The sequence below is a fragment of the Protopterus annectens genome, chromosome 1.part1 (genome assembly GCF_019279795.1).
Source record: "Protopterus annectens isolate FY-2018-M chromosome 1.part1, PAN1.0, whole genome shotgun sequence".
NCBI classification, from domain to species: Eukaryota; Metazoa; Chordata; order Ceratodontiformes; family Protopteridae; genus Protopterus; species Protopterus annectens.
This window is the reverse complement of record NC_056726.1, coordinates 433305625-433321528: the sequence shown is the minus strand read 5'-3', so window position 1 is coordinate 433321528 and position 15904 is coordinate 433305625. Positions and strand designations below refer to the sequence as shown.

General features: G+C 42.9%; 1 protein-coding gene across 1 annotated transcript in view; it reads left to right on the top strand.

The window, feature by feature from the left end:
• Nucleotides 1–15904, top strand: part of ZC3H7B (zinc finger CCCH-type containing 7B) — a 1999702-nt gene that overhangs the window by 1552790 nt on the left and 431008 nt on the right. Inside the window, exon 18 of the mRNA XM_044087097.1 lies at nt 15240–15345. Coding sequence (XP_043943032.1) covers nt 15240–15345 — 106 coding nt within the window. The remainder of the gene's footprint in view (nt 1–15239; nt 15346–15904) is intronic.

Sequence of the window (15904 nt, the reverse complement as noted above, 5' to 3'; positions counted from 1 at the left end):
CTGCACAATGGTACCTTCTATACCGAGCCAACAGATATTGCCAGTATACTGGCTGAGAGATTCATTGCCAACTTTACCCCCCCCCCCCCCAAAGGACCAATCACAGTACCAGTAGATTGCCAGGCACCCAGTATTACTGCTGCACAGGTTAAAACAGCACTGTCCAAGGCCAAGAGTACAGCTTCTGTGGAACCTGACAATATCCCTGGCTGTATTCTACATGAACTGCAGAGTGAACTGGCACCTCACCTGTATGGCCTGTTCAACCACAGCCTCACCTCTGGCTTTGTCCCTACCGAATGGTGCACTGCTAAAGTCATCCCTCCCTACAAAGGAGGAACGACTACAGACCCTGGGAAGTATCACCCCATTAGCCTGATGAGTCTGATATGCAAAGCTGTGAAACGTATCATCAAGGACCTAATAAACAAGGATATAGGGAATCTCCAAACACTGGATCCCACACAGTTTGGTTTTGTGAAGGGTAGACCATGCCTGCTCAGCTTCTATGAGTCTGTCACCAGAGCTGTGGATGAAGGCAAGGTTTCTCATACAGCCTACTTTGATCTGGCCAAGGCCTTTGATACCATTCCCCACGCAGGAATCATAGAAAAACTCACTAAGCTAGGCATTAACCCCTATATCACTAGGTGGATTGCAAACTGGCTCACAGAACCCACAGTGTGAAAGTAGCTGACTCCAAGTCAGACTGCCGACCAGTCATGAATGAAGTCCCACAGGGTTCGGTTCTGGGTCCTCTCCAGTTTGGTATCTAGTTCTCGGAAGTCCAGGCCAATACCAAGGGACTCTGGCTGACAAAAGTTCTTAGACTTTTGCAAGTTGGGAGCTGTTATTAACTCCCCAAGTAATGTTGACATCCTACAGAAAGGCCTCACCGAGACTTAACGACTGGTGTCAGAACCATGGCCTTAAGCTCAGTGCCAAAAAATGTGTCGTCATCCCCTTTGGGAAAAACCCGGTTCCCATGAATTACCACATTGATGGTAGTCCTCTGAACACAGAAGACCTTGTAAGACATTTGGGAACACAGGTTGACCGCAACCTCTCTTTTGACCACCACATTGCCAATGTGGTCAGAAAGTCCTTCTGTGTGGCACATCTCATTACTAAGGGTTATGCATCTAGGAAGAAATAGGTCTTTTTCTCCCTCTACTCTTCCCTCATTAGGCTAGTCATCAAGTACTATGTCCCATTTGGCATGTACCTCACTAGACACCTGCAACAACTGGAGAGGCTGCAGAAGTACCTCACAAAGAGGATCCTAGGCCTTAAACACTTGTCCTGTATGGACAGACTCAAAAAACTCCCAACTATTCTCCCTCTTATATCTCCTACTTAGAGGCGATCTCTGCTTGACTTACAAAGCCATGTCTGACCCAGCTCTGTTAGGAATGCTACATCTAAAGAAATCCCAATCCCTCCACACCACACACTCCAGAGACCTCAACCTCATTAACATAATCAACAGAATGTGCTGGAGGGACAGGTTCATAATCCAGAGACTGCCCATGCTATAGAATAGACTTCCCATACATGTCAAACAGAGCACCTCACTGGCCCTCTTCAAGAGAAATCTTGATGAGTGGCTGGGAAATAGAAAAGTCACCCTGGGGATCACTCCAGTAGCTCTGTTCGACAGAGGCACTGGGAACTAAGATTGGTGGCACGATGCCAGGGTAATCCTATGGGCTAGGCTTATAAAGGCTCCAGGGCCATTAGCCTAGTACACACCTATGAACCAATGGATAGCAGCATCATAAAATACAAACAAACTGGTTAACAGACAGACCTGATTTACATACATACATGTTTACATCTCAACGGCTTCCCATGAAATGGCAGTCTAACTTGCACATGCTAAATATTTTTACACTTGTGCATGCCCTTGGATAGCTTCTTAGAGATACATATATTTCCTCAAGCATTATTGCTCAGGTTGTGATTCCAGGAATCAGGCCTCCTTTGTCACATCTGCTTCAAAACTAATTTTCCTGATATTTTCCTCTTTAGACCTCTCCAGATTCATCCTCTCTGGAAAGTTATTGTGTACTGTTGGGGATTCTTCCTGGCTGTTACCCACTGTAGAGGTCTCCCATTAGAATATGCTATAACAAATCACTTATTCGACCATGTCATCTGATATTTGAGAAAGCCCTTTTTGTTAGTTATGTTTTGCAATCTCACTGTCCATCCTGTCTCCCTTGCAGATAGGTAGACTTGCAAGTATTTTACTCATCACTGTATGTCCTTGTTTTTCGACTATTGTGGTACCATTACAGCTCACTTGAGTTTCATGGCAGAGGATTTGGGAAGTAGGGGTCAGATACACCTTGCTGGCCTGCCACATGATTCTGTGGCATTTTCTAACAGGAGGCATGCACACCCCTGAACGTGGGAGCTTGGAATTGAGAGCTGTACCAAGCAGCAGGCTTTTAAGGAGAAAAATCCAACTGTTAATCCAGTGTAGCTGTCCCACTCTAAGACCAACTGATAATGGTGAATACTAGCATATCTATAAATTTTCATATGCTCTGTACTTTTGAAAGTAGTGTAATTGCCGCAATGTTTTGTCTTGTAGACCGTGAACTCCTTTGCACAGTAATGAAAACATTACACTGTGATACTGTATGTTCACTGTCTTTGAATGATCCACAGCAAGTCTAAGCAATATTCTGATGAGAAGGCATCTTATTTTCATATTTAAAAATTGTAAGATGTTAAGTGTTATGGAAATTGGGTCGAGCCCATAAATGACCACTGAATTTTGTTTGTGTACATATATTTGTATTTTAGCATTCACTTTAACTTATTTAAAGTTCTCATTTTTTATTACATTTTGTAGTGGAACTGTTTATTAGCTCCAGTGCCAAGTTCCATGGTGACTGTAGTTTGCAGCTGGCTGAATATTTGATGTATTAAAAGCTTGGCCACCGAACTGTGCAAGCTTGGTTATAGCACAGAAGCTTGTTGTCAGGCCTATGTTGTTTGATGTTGTATCTTTTCGTTAGCTTAAATATATCAGCTACTGCATCTCAGGCTCAGAAGATGTCAGGCTTTCTTATGACTTTGTTTCCTAGTTTCATACCTGCAATGAGGATATAATCTGTAGATTCTTGATAGGAGGATGTGGATCAAAACTTTGTCTTGTGGTGCCTGGTCCCCTTATCTTTTCCCTCTTTGTAAATGAGATTATATGGGATGTAGACAGGCCCACTTCTTTTTGCTAACAACTTGGTCATAGTGAACAACTGTGCATCTCAGTTTTAGACTTGAGTGGGGCTCCAAAAGAGACCAGAAATAGCCAAGTGCCTGCTACAGAGTAGCCAGGTTCCTGTGCCAGTGACAATAGGGAAATAAATACAGATTTCATATCTCAGCATAATTGATATGAAATTGTAAGGCTGACTGGAACCTCCTTGTTATATTATTATCTTCTTTCGGCTGTTCCCGTTGGGGGTTGCCACTGCGGATCATCTGTTTCCATTTCTTCCTGTCCTCTGCATCGTGCTCTGTCACACCAATCACCTTCATGTCCTCTCTCACCACATCCATAAACCTTATCTTAGGCTTTCCTCTTTTCCTTTTACCTGGTAGCTTCATCCATAGCATCTTTTTCCCAATATACTTAGCATCCCTCCTCAGCACATGTCCAAACCAACGTAATCTTGCCTCTCTGGCTTTGTCTCCAAACCTTCCAACCTGGGCTGACCCTCTAATATACTTATTCCTAAACCTGTCCACCCTCATCACACTCAGTGCAAATCTTAACATTTTTAACTCTGCCACATCCATCCCAAACTCCTGCCTTTTTGTCAATGCCACTGTCTCCAACCCATATAACATAGCTGGCCTCACTATCCTCTTGTAGACCTTCCCTTTCACTCTTACTGGTACTCGTCTGTCACAAATCACTCCTGACACTCTTCTCCACCCACTTCATCCTACCTGTACTCTCTTCTTCACCTCTCTTCCACACTTAACATTACTCTGAACTATTGATCCCAAGTATTTAAACTAATCCACCTTCGCCACCTCTACTCCTCGCATCCTCACCATTCCTCTATTCTCCCTCTCATTCACACACATATATTTTGTCTTAGTCCTGCTGACCTTCATTCCTCTTCTCTCACAATGTTATCTGCAAACATCATAGTCCACGGGGACTCCTGTCTGATCTCGTCTGTCAACCTGTCCATCACCATTGCAAATATGAAAGGGCTCAGAGCTGATCCTTGATGTAATCCCACCTCCACCTTAAATGCATCCGTCACTCCCACCGCAGACCTCTCCGCTGTCACACTACCTTCATACATATCCTGTACCACTCTTACATACTTCTCTGACACTCCCGACTTCCTCATACAATACCACAACTCCTCTCTAGGCACCCTGTCATATGCTTTCTCTAAATCTACAAAAACACAATGCAACTCCTCCTGACTTTCTCTGTACTTCTCCATCAACACTCTCAGAGCACACATCGCATCTGTAGTGCTCTTTCCTGGCATGAAACCATACTGCTGATCACTAATCATCACCTCTCTTCTTAACCTAGCTTCCACTACTCTTTCCCATAACTTCATGCTGTGACTGATCAATTTAATCCCTCTATAGTTACTACAGCTCTGCACATCACCCTTATTTTTAAAAATCAGTACCAAAACACCTTTTCTCCACTCCTCGGTTATCCTGTCACTTTCCAAGATTTCATTAAACAATCTGGTTAGAAACTCCACTGCCATTTCACCTAAACACCTCCATGCTTCCACATGTATGTCATCTGGACCAACAGCCTTTCCATTCTTCATCCTCTTCATAGCTATCCTTACTTCCTCCTTGCTAATCCATTGCACTTCTTGATTCACCATCCCCACATCATCCAATCATCTCTCCCTCTCATTCTCTTCATTCATCAACCCCTCAAGTACTCTTTCCATCTGCTCAAGACACTCTCCTTGCTTGTGAGTATGTTTCCCTCATTATCCTTTATCACCTTTACCTGCTGCACATCTTTCCTAGCTCGGTCCCTCTGTCCAGACAATCAGTACAGGTACTTTTCTCCCTCCTTAGTGTCCAACCTTTCATACAACTCTTCGTATGCCTTATCCTTAGCCTTCGCCACCTCTCTCTTTGCCATGCACCTCATCTCCTTATACTCCTGTCTACTTTCTTCATCTCTCTGACAATCTCACTTCTTCTTTGCCAACCTCTTTCTCTGTATACTCTCCTGTACTTCCTCATTCCACCACCATGTCTCCTTGTCGTCCTTCCTCTGTCCAGATGTCATACCAAGCACCTTTCTAGCCTTCTCCCTTACTAGCTCTGCTGTAGTTACCTAGCTGTTTGGTAACTCTTCACTACCACCTAGTGCCTGTCTTAACTCTTCCCTGAACTCCACCTCACAATTACCCTTTTTCAATTTCCACCATTTGATCATTGGTGCTGCCCTTACACTCTTCCTCTTGATCACAAACGTCATCCTACAAACCACCATCCTATGCTGCCTAACTACACTTTCCTCCTTCAAACTGGCCCTCCTACATAAGATATAATCCACCTGTATGCATCTTCCTCCACTCTTATATGTCACCCACCTCTGATACACCTAGCCTTACTCCCCTTCCATCTGGTCTCTTGCACACACAATATACCAACCTTCCTTCTGTCCATCATATCTGCTAGCTCTCTCCCTATATCAGTCATACTGCCAACATTCAAAGTTCCGACCCTGACTACCACATTCCTTAGCCTTTCTCCTCTCTTCCTGCGTTCGGCCATGCCTTCCGCCTCTTCTCCTCCTTCGGCCAACAGTAGCCCAATTTCCACCAGCACCATGTTGGCTAACAGTACTGGTGGCGGTTGTTGTTAACCTGGGCCTCGACCGATCCGGTATGTAAATATTTTTTTGCTGTCCGCATGAATGGTTTGGCAAAGTTTTATGCCGGATGCCCTTCCTGATGCAACCCTCCCCATTTATCCGGGCTTGGGACCGGCACAAAGAAATGCACTGGCTTGTGCATCCCCAGTGGCTGGGTGGAACCTCCTTGTATAGCGGACTTATTCTGGGTCCTTTCAGAATGTTCATCCTCCAGGTCACCTTTTAGAGAAACAGTTCTGTAATGGTGATGATTTGGGGAATTATGAACTACTACTGTTGAGAATTTTTCCCCAGAATACACCCCCCCCCTACACACACAATCCAGAGATCTGTAACTTATGACTCTGCCATCAGTCTTGCAGTCATCAAAACATTTCAGACTGAGCTGATCGAAGGAAGGACACTGAGGAAACTCGGAGCTATAATATATAACATTAAGTATCCTGTTTTTTTGTTTATTTTGTTCTTTATTTCTTTGTTATTTATAGCACTTTGTGTACTGTGTATTTTTCTAGCTAGTTTCACTGTGTGTGAGGTATTAACTGGAAATTGTCCACTTTTATTAAGCATCTGTTGGGTTGTTTGTTTCTGATAACTTGTTGCAGTTAAACTCTTTTTCTAGAGGCTCCTTTAGCTGTTTAAAACTTTCATTTAAAGGCTCACTGCTGCTTTTCAGCTGTGAGAAACATTTCTGCAGTTGTTCTAAGTAGTCGGGATATTTGTAGCATTTCCATATTCAGGCTTGTATTTGGGCCTAGTGTTTGTGGAGGCTGTGTGTCTGAGCACATATTCAGGGGCATCTTGTTTTAGCCAAAGCCATCAGGCATTTCAGTGAGAGAGAATTGTTTGAGGTCATTGGCTGACTGAGGTCACCTGGACTACAGCTTAGACTAAGCACCTCATTGGTTCTTTTGAGATTTTTTTCTTAAAAGCTGTCTCAGGTTTAAACTTTCTGTTACCTAAGAAGTTCAGTTGTGTGTGTTTTGCCATTTCACACTGAGCTGATCGAAGGAAGGACACTGAGGAAACTCGGAGCTATAATATATAACATTAAGTATCCTATTTTTTGTTTATTTTGTTCTATATTTCTTTGTTATTTATAGCACTTTGTATACTGTGTATTTTTCTAGCTAGTTTCACTGTGTGTGAGGTATTAACTGGAAATTGTCCACTTTTATTAAGCATCTGTTGGGTTGTTTGTTTCTAGAGGCTCCTTTAGCTGTTCAAAACTTTCATTTAAAGTCTCACTGCTGCTTTTCAGCTGTAAGAAACATTTCTGCAGGTTGTTTCCCACCCTCCCTTCCTGTTGGTATAGTGTTTTTGTAGTTGGTGGCTTTGCAGTTGCCCGCCCCTAGTGTAAATTTGATCTGGGACCCTCCTCCCAGTCTAGTGTCATTACCTCATTCTACCCAGTACAGAGAGAACATTTGAGAAGGCCAATCAGCTTAGTTTCTGCTACTCCTTTCTCTCTTTCCACTAAAAAAAAAAAAAAAAAATTATCTGCTTTTACTGTATTTCTCTTTCTTCCTACTTTATTTTGCTTTCGCGTCATCTTAAAAGTACTCAATTGTATTTATTACTGCTTGGTGTAACTCATTCTAAGCCTTTTAGTTTAAGCACTTGGGCTTCAGACCAGTTGTTTTACATTAAGAAGGTTTGTGGTCTGCACTGTAGTGGCAGAATAGGTAGCTTACATCCTTCTAAGTTGGGAACTGCTGATTGAGGGCTCAGTGTCTGTTATTCTAAAAGTATACTAATTCTGGTTTAAGCACTTGGGCTTCAGGCCAGTTATTTTACATTAAGAGGGTTCGTGGTCTGCACTCTTGTGAGAGGAGAGGCAGGACTCTGCCCTTCTGAGCTGGGAATTTCTGGTTAAAGGCTTGTAGTGCCTGCATATTTGAACTGCTTCTTACTAAAATTGGTACACCTTGTTTGCTGTAGCATAGACTAGATCCAGGCCTGCTGAATCTAGCTTTGTTTGTATAACTTGAGCACTAATCCAGGCATTCTTTAAAGTATTCAATTGTATTTATTACTGCTTGGTAGTAACTTGATTAAAGTGTAGCTATCATTCTAAGTCTTTTGGATTAAGCACTTGGGCTTCAGACCAGTTGTTTTACATTAGGAAGGTTTGTGGCCTGCTCTGTAGTGGCAGGACAAGTAGCTTACATCCTTCTAAGTTGGGAACTGCTGATTGAGAGCTCAGTGTCTGTTATTCTAAAAGTGTATTAGTTCTGGTTTAAGCACTTGGGCTTCAGGCCAGTTATTTTACATTAAGAAGGTTTGTGGTCTGCACTCTTGTGAGAGGAGAGGCTGGACTCTGCCCTTCTGAGCTGGGAATTTCTGGTTAATGGCTTATAGTGCCTGCATATTTGAACTGTTTCTTACTGAAAATGGTACACCTTGTTTGCTGTAGCATAGACTAGATCTAGGCCTGCTGAATCTAGCATTGTTTGTATGCTTGTTGTTTGTTTGCTTGTTATTTCCCTGAAAAGCTAATTCCACCTAAAACGCGGCTTTTCAGCGCTTCTGTGGATCCCTAGTGATATCTGCGTTGCTTACTGTACTTATTTCCTTGTTTCACTGGAAAGAAAGTTACTGTTTGTCGTTTTTGCATTTAAGTTACCTGTAACACATTGCATTTAAGTTACCTGGCACTTGCTCACTAAAGCAATTATATAAGTCGGCACTAAAAAATTAAAAGCACTACACCCTCACAAACTCCCCTTGAGTACCTTGTTCCCCATTGGCCCTTTTTTCAATTATAAAGGAATTTCCAATACTATTCTAGCATGTCCAAAGGTCAGTTGTCAATCTCCTCTCCGGTCCAGCTGGTGAATCTGGGAATCTTGAGGCAATGTTACAACTGCCTCATGTACACAGGCAACCCTCTCCTCCTCCCAACAAATTCGAACACATGTGAGAGATGCAACCATATAGCCAAACTGGAGGCTAAGGTCTCTCAACTCAGTACTGGCGTAACCAGTCAGGAGGAGAAGGAAACCACACTCACTACAATTCCAGTCTCACATAGACCTACCACGACAGCAAACCAAACACATAAACACACAAAAACATACTCGGAGGCTCTAAATAAAAATCTGACTAAGCAGCAGAGACCTCCAAAGCAGACATCCAAGCAACCGCTACCCTAAAACAAAACACATGCAACACATAGCTCACAAAGCCAGTGTGCGAACAGTCACAGCCCTTAAGGCTAAACACACACCTGATACACTTGTAATAGGTGACTCTATCGTCAGGCACACTGACGTCCGCTCACCAGGCTGAACAAGGAGAAGGTCACGGTGAGCTGCCTGTTGGGCGCTAGAATCCGCCACATAACACAAGCACTCGGGTCACTCCAAGGCAAGTACAAATATGACTCAGTCATTGTCCATGCTGGTGTGAATGACCTGAGACGTACCTCCCTGGACTACATGAAAAGAGACACAGAGGAGCTCTCAGAGCATGTAGCCCAGGCCGGTATAACCCTGACCTTGAGTAGCATCTTACCCTCACCAAGAATGATGCCACAATATGAAGACAAGATGATCAATTTCAACAATTGGCTTAAGTATTGGTGTCATTCAAAGGGGATCCAATGCCTGTCAGCCTGGGATGACATGCTCGACAAGCCACGATGCTTCGCTAGGGACGGCTTGCACCTATCACCCTGGGCTTTGGATATTGGCAAAGGCTCTTGCTACCCCATAGTGCCTTTTAGGAGGCTCAAAAGACAAACCCACCTCCATAGGTATCACAAGGGATAAGAAACTAAGAGTAATGCTACTGAGCCAGAAGTCTAAACCTCAAGATGCACGACTCAAACTCTCCTTAGCATGGAGAACATCGATATCTGTGCAGTAACAGAAACCTGGTTCAAGGCTCCCGAGAGCACCCCAGCACTACCAGGTTATACCTCATACCATGCTTTTCGGCCCCAAAACTTGGACTGAACCACAAAAGGAGGGGGAGTATCAATATTCGTCAAAGATACCCACACCTCCAGGTTGGTGGCACAGCACGAAGCATCAGAGACTATCCATGTGCAACTAACAGTGGGTAAAACTGCCTTCCAGTTTATAGCCTGCTACAGACCACCCTCCCAAACCCAGGAACCCCACTCGGCCTTCCTGAGAACACTGTAAAATATGAAGTTCTCTCCACCACCATTATATTGGGCGACTTCAACTACCCAAACATAGACTGGGAGCATTACTCTAGCTCCAACACCCTAGCCCAAAGGTTCCTAGAAATTATAAACTCAAATGCTATGGAACAACTTGTTACCACTCCCACAAGAGGGGAAAACATACTGGACCTGATCATCACCAACATGGGTACTTTATGCTCCAGACCAGAAGTGTATCCCTCACTGCTAAGATCAGGCCATAAACTAATCTCACTGGATATTCACATCCCGACCCCACCCCCTGCCCAGAAAACCACAGTGAAAAACTTCTAAAACAAATTTCACACTCCTCAAAACCGAGGTGGAATCCTTCAAAGCCCCCGGGCCTGTGGAAAATACGGCCCAGACCGCAGAAGCCTTTATAAACGCATTCTATGAACACCTTCAGGAATGCATGGATCATGCAATCTCAAATAAAACCAAGACCCAATCCTCCAAAGGCAGATGTCCTGTCTGGTGGACCCCAGCCATAAACAAACTATACAATAGAAGGAGGAAGCTACTACATGATAGAGCAAAATCCCAAAAGGGAAGGCATCTCTGATCAGTATTAGCAAAAAACTACGGGCACTCATAAAATTGTCTAAGGCCAGCTTCGAGAGAAAAATTGCACAGGACACTAAGGATAATCACAAGGCTTTCTTTAGTTATGTTAGGAACCTGGGTGGGAATTCCCAGATATGCTCAGAATTAGTCTAAAATGACAAAAAATACACCAAACCCACAGACATTGCCAACATCCTAGCTGACAGGTTCAGCGCAAACTCCCCCCCCCTCCCCACCAAAAGGGCAAATATCTATCCCAGCAGAGTGCTGAACCCTGACATCTCAGATGCTCAGGTAAGAGCCGGCCTCTCCAAAGCAAAAAACACAGCATCAAAGGGACCAGACGGTGTCCCGGGCTGCGTCCTACATGAACTCCCAAGAAGAGCTAAACCCAAACCTAAAACTACTGTTCAATCTCAGCCTTACTACAGGATATGTACCCTAAGAGTGGCGTACAGCAACAGTGGTCCCTCTCCGCAAAGGTGGTGCCTCAACGGATCCTGGAAACTATCGCCCCATAAGCCTGACTAGCTTGGTCTGCAAAGCTATGGAAAGGATCATCATGGACCTGATAAATAAAGATATTGGGGACCTACAGACACTGGATCCCACCCAGTTCGGCTTTGTTAACGGCAGATCCTGCCTCTTAAACCTGGTCGATTTCTTTGAAACAGTCACCAAGGCCACTGACGAGGGGAAAGGTGGTCCACACAGCCTACCTGGACCTCGCAAAAGCCTTCGATACAATACCCCACTCAGGCATTATAGATAAGCTCACCAGCTTAAATATAAACCCCTATGTCACTAGATGGGTTGCAAACTGGCTCAAGGACAGAACCCACATGGTTAGAATTGCTGGAGCCATGTCAGACTCCAAACCAGTTACAAGTGGCGTCCCGCAAGGCTCAGTCCTGGGACCTCTCTTGTTCGGTATATATTTCTCGGAGGTACAGGCCAACACTGAAGGACTGTGGCTGACCAAGTTCGCAGATGACTGCAAACTGGGCGCCATAATCGACTCTCCAGCCGACACAAGCATCCTCCAAATGGGCCTCATAGAAACAGACAACCGGTGCCAGAGCCATGGCCTCAAGCTAAACGTCAAAAAGTGTATAGTCATCCCCTTGGCAAAACAAAGTGCCCACAAATTACCACATAGGTGGTAATCCATTAAGTACAGAAGAAGTAATTAGGGACCTGGGGACCCAAGCTGATAGCAGTCTCTCATTTGACAACCACGTGGCCAAAGTGGTTAGAAAAACATTTTATATAGCCCACCTAATCATGAAGGGATTCACATCTAGATCTGTGGAGGTCATCGTGCCTCTTTACTCATCCCTCATCAGGCCCATAATTGAGTACAATGCCCCTTTTGGGATGTACCTTACCAGACACCTGCAGCAACTGGAAAGACCCCAAAAGTACCTCACCAAGAGGACCAAAGGGCTCAAACAGGTGCCATATGCTGCCCGGTTAAAGGAACTCCAGCTCTACTCAATGGCATACTGTCTGCTCGGAGGCGATCTGTGCCTGATGTATAAAGCCATGTCCAACCCGGAATTAATGGACATGCTGCACCTCAGAAAATCCAAATCCCATCGAGCTACACGCTCGAGAGACTTGGACCTCAGCACTGAAATAAATAGGACATGTTGGAGGGACAGATTCATAACCCAGAGGCTCCCTTTACTCTGGAATAAAATCCCAGTCCAGGTTAGGCAGAGTCCCACATTGACTCTCTTCAGGAGGAATCTTGATGAGTGGATGGGAGATCGTAGGTTTACCCCGGGTATCACTTCTGTGTCACTGTTAGACAGAGGCACAGTATACTAACCTCGAAAAAGGGCATAGCAAAATTAATTTAAAATGGGTGGCGAAAGCCAAACACACTCTGGCTAGGCTTATAAATGCCCTAGGGCAGATAGCCTAGTATGAACCTATGAACCTATAAGCTCTTGGTACAAACTCTTGCTGCAGTGGCACCTAACTTTGAAATAATCTCCCACCTGGCTTGATGGGAAGTTGTAATTCTGTCCTGTAGCTTGGGTAAAGTATTAAACGTGTCTCTTAACCTAGCTGTTCAAGGGTAAGAAGTATCACATGGTATAGTCTTCTTTATAGCATATATGCTGCTGCATAGTCCTGAAGCTTCAGGTTTGGTTCTTGCCCTTGTATTGTCTCCTGCTTCTGTTTTACACTTAGGCTTTAAATTTTTTTAAATGTTAATTTTTTTTAATTCTGTTCGTTTTTTTACTGTCCTTGACCACTGCTCTGGCTTATAAACATCACCTGCTTGGGAGCACTGCAAGTGATAAAGTGGTACTTTTGTCTAGTACTGTATTATTACGCTGTGTCCTGTTTAATTGCATGTAATGGTACTGGAAATAAGGAAGTATTGTCCTGCTTCCTTAGGTTAAGCAGCCTCATGGGTAATATATAAAAATTCTATCTTGGTTGTAGAGCTTTCCACACTAAAAATGCCTATTTTGTGTTTTTTTTTTCACTTAACAGTTTTATACATGTTTTCCTATTTTCTGTATGGATATCTTAGTCTGGTTGATGTATTTGTGTGTAGCTCTTTGTTAAATGAAATAAACATCCATAGATAAGGTATGCATTGCAGTTTATTATTTTTGTCATTGCTTCATCATTTTTTGCTTGGATGCATTTCTCCAGGTTATGGACCTTAGCCCACACATATGGTGAAATGATTTCTCCTTATTGGGCTCCCACATAGTCATTGGTTCAGTGAGTCAGGTCATTGTGAGACCGTTAAAATGCAATAAATTGTACATGTTTTATTCCATTTGCTAAAAGGTAAACCTACTGAGCAGGAATGCTACTTTTCAGGGACAATTGTGGAGCATCGTGTGGTTAAGTGACTTACTTTGAGTTGTACAGTTTACGTATGGCAGTTGACAGTGTCAGATCCAGAGTCGTAAAATGAAATGTGTTAGTTCATAACCTTAACTTCTGAGTTATATTGCCAGGTTCTTCTTCCCTTTAGATCACTTTCTGTGAAAAATTCTGATGCAAGACTGGCATTCTGTCTGGCAGGCAATACAGACTACTAAAGCTGTGACCTGTTAATGAGCTGATTCCTATGCCTAGCTTACATGGCTTTATTCCTTTCACCTTCATTTGCCGGGTTCATATTAAAACACCGAACGCTGAAAACTGCGAACGGTGTTTCATCGACACGTATTCAGCGAATGCTGAAAATGTCGAAACCACAGAACAGTGATTTCTTTCCTAGGGAAAGAAATCTCTGTTCCACCCCCCCCCCCCAAAAAAAACTTAACATACCCTAATCTTAATTATACCCCCCCCAAAAAAAAGTAAACCACTAAATACACATATGCACATAACCCAACCATACATCTAACAAAAAAAAAAGCAGTAAACATTTTAAAACGTGCACTTAACCTGCATCCTAACCATATGCCATATGCTGCCTCGCAAATTTACATTAACAGTTCCAAACACATACACACTTACCTTAACCATAATCCTACCCCCCCAAAACAAAAGTAAATAGCTGAAAACACATACACACGTAACTCGACCATACATGTAATGCAAAATAAACAGTAAACCCTTTCATACATATGCACTTACCTTAACCCGCACCCTAGCCCTAAGGTCAGTAACTGTTGCACAATCACGCTCGGGAGCTATACTGGACAAGGACCCACACTACACTTCAGAACAGGCAAAGCAACGAAGCAGTCAAGCGACTTCTTTCCCAGGGAAAGAATTAGCTGAACAGCCCCTTCGCTGTTTTGCCTGTTCTCTCCCTACATGTGTTGACGAAAAACGCATTTGACAAAATGCATTTTTGCTGTTCTAATAGGAACCCCATTTGCCTACTGTGTGACTATGAGCAAGTCACTTAACCAGACAGTACCTACAGGTTGCCCCTGATACGGGGCAGTTTGCCCATTGGGTATACCTGGTCGACAAAAATGTAAAATAAATAAAACAAAATTGGAAATTACTTATTTGAGTTAAATTGTCACTGATTTTTTTTCTTCCATGAAATAAGACTAGTTTTCTGTTTTAATCTTCACACCCAAAGTGCACATTGAAGAAAAAATTATTTCTGATAGGCCCCAACTGTGGCTTGATATTCATAATGGGTTATTTTTTGCTTCAAAAGGAAGCACAATGCAGCCTGATTTACTTTTGAAGTACACGACTGTACGGAGTAAAACATGTACATTAGTTTGGGTAGTATGCTGTCGGGTAAGGAAGAACAATCATATGTTACATTTGTTTATTTATTACCTTTGCCTGTTACATTTGTTTATCATTTTACTGGTGACATGTATTATATGAAGTGCTCCTTGAAAATGAGTTGACGTGTAAGAAAGAAAAGACAGCTAGGAGATTAAACAAGACATACACTGCATCCTGTTCACTTTTTCACTAATAGAATAGACTCGCTGTCACTGTAAATGAACAGTCTGATGCCTTTTTTTTACAATCCCAGCTTTAAGTGATCAGAGTGATTTTAATTAAATCACACTTATAAAATATTTCTTCTTCTAAATTAGTAAATGCTCTGGCTAACTTTATAACTTCTGTCTGTCTTTCCAGCTGGACCAAAGAACGAAGGGTCCTCCTTATTATGTCCAAAGAACGGAAGAAGTGGGTTGCTGTCCGACCACTCCCTTCCATCAGGAACTTTCCTCAGCAGTATGATGTAAGTACCAAATTATGATTAATTTAGTTTCACTTAACTTAGAGTATGATCATTATGCATTTTTAGGTTGTTTGAGGGACTGTAGATCTGTTTTTGCATAGTCATGCTTAGTTTCGTCCTGCACTTTAGTCATCTTCCATGTGACCTGTTTGTTGCCATAGATTCTTTTTCTTTAGTAGTACAATTCTTGCTGCTTTTTCAGCACATAAATGCTATCATTACTTGATTATATCCATTTTTATTAGCATCGTCAGTTTTGCAGGTAATGATTAGGATAGCATAAATAAGCTGCAGTGTTCTGTTGGTTTGCATGATTTGTAATTCTGGCACTGAGGATTGAGTTAATGTCATATTAATTTGATTATCAAACAAAAGAAAATGAGTGTCTAGCACTCAACCAGTAAGACTACTGAAGCTACACTGTTTTGCGTTCATTGACACTGTGCTGTTTTTTACCAGCGTCCATGTTGTATCATTTACTTTGTGTATGTGTACTAGTTTTTGCATGTCAGAAGCAAATGGGACTGTGCAGGCTTAGGCTGTTCTTATTTTTTGACTT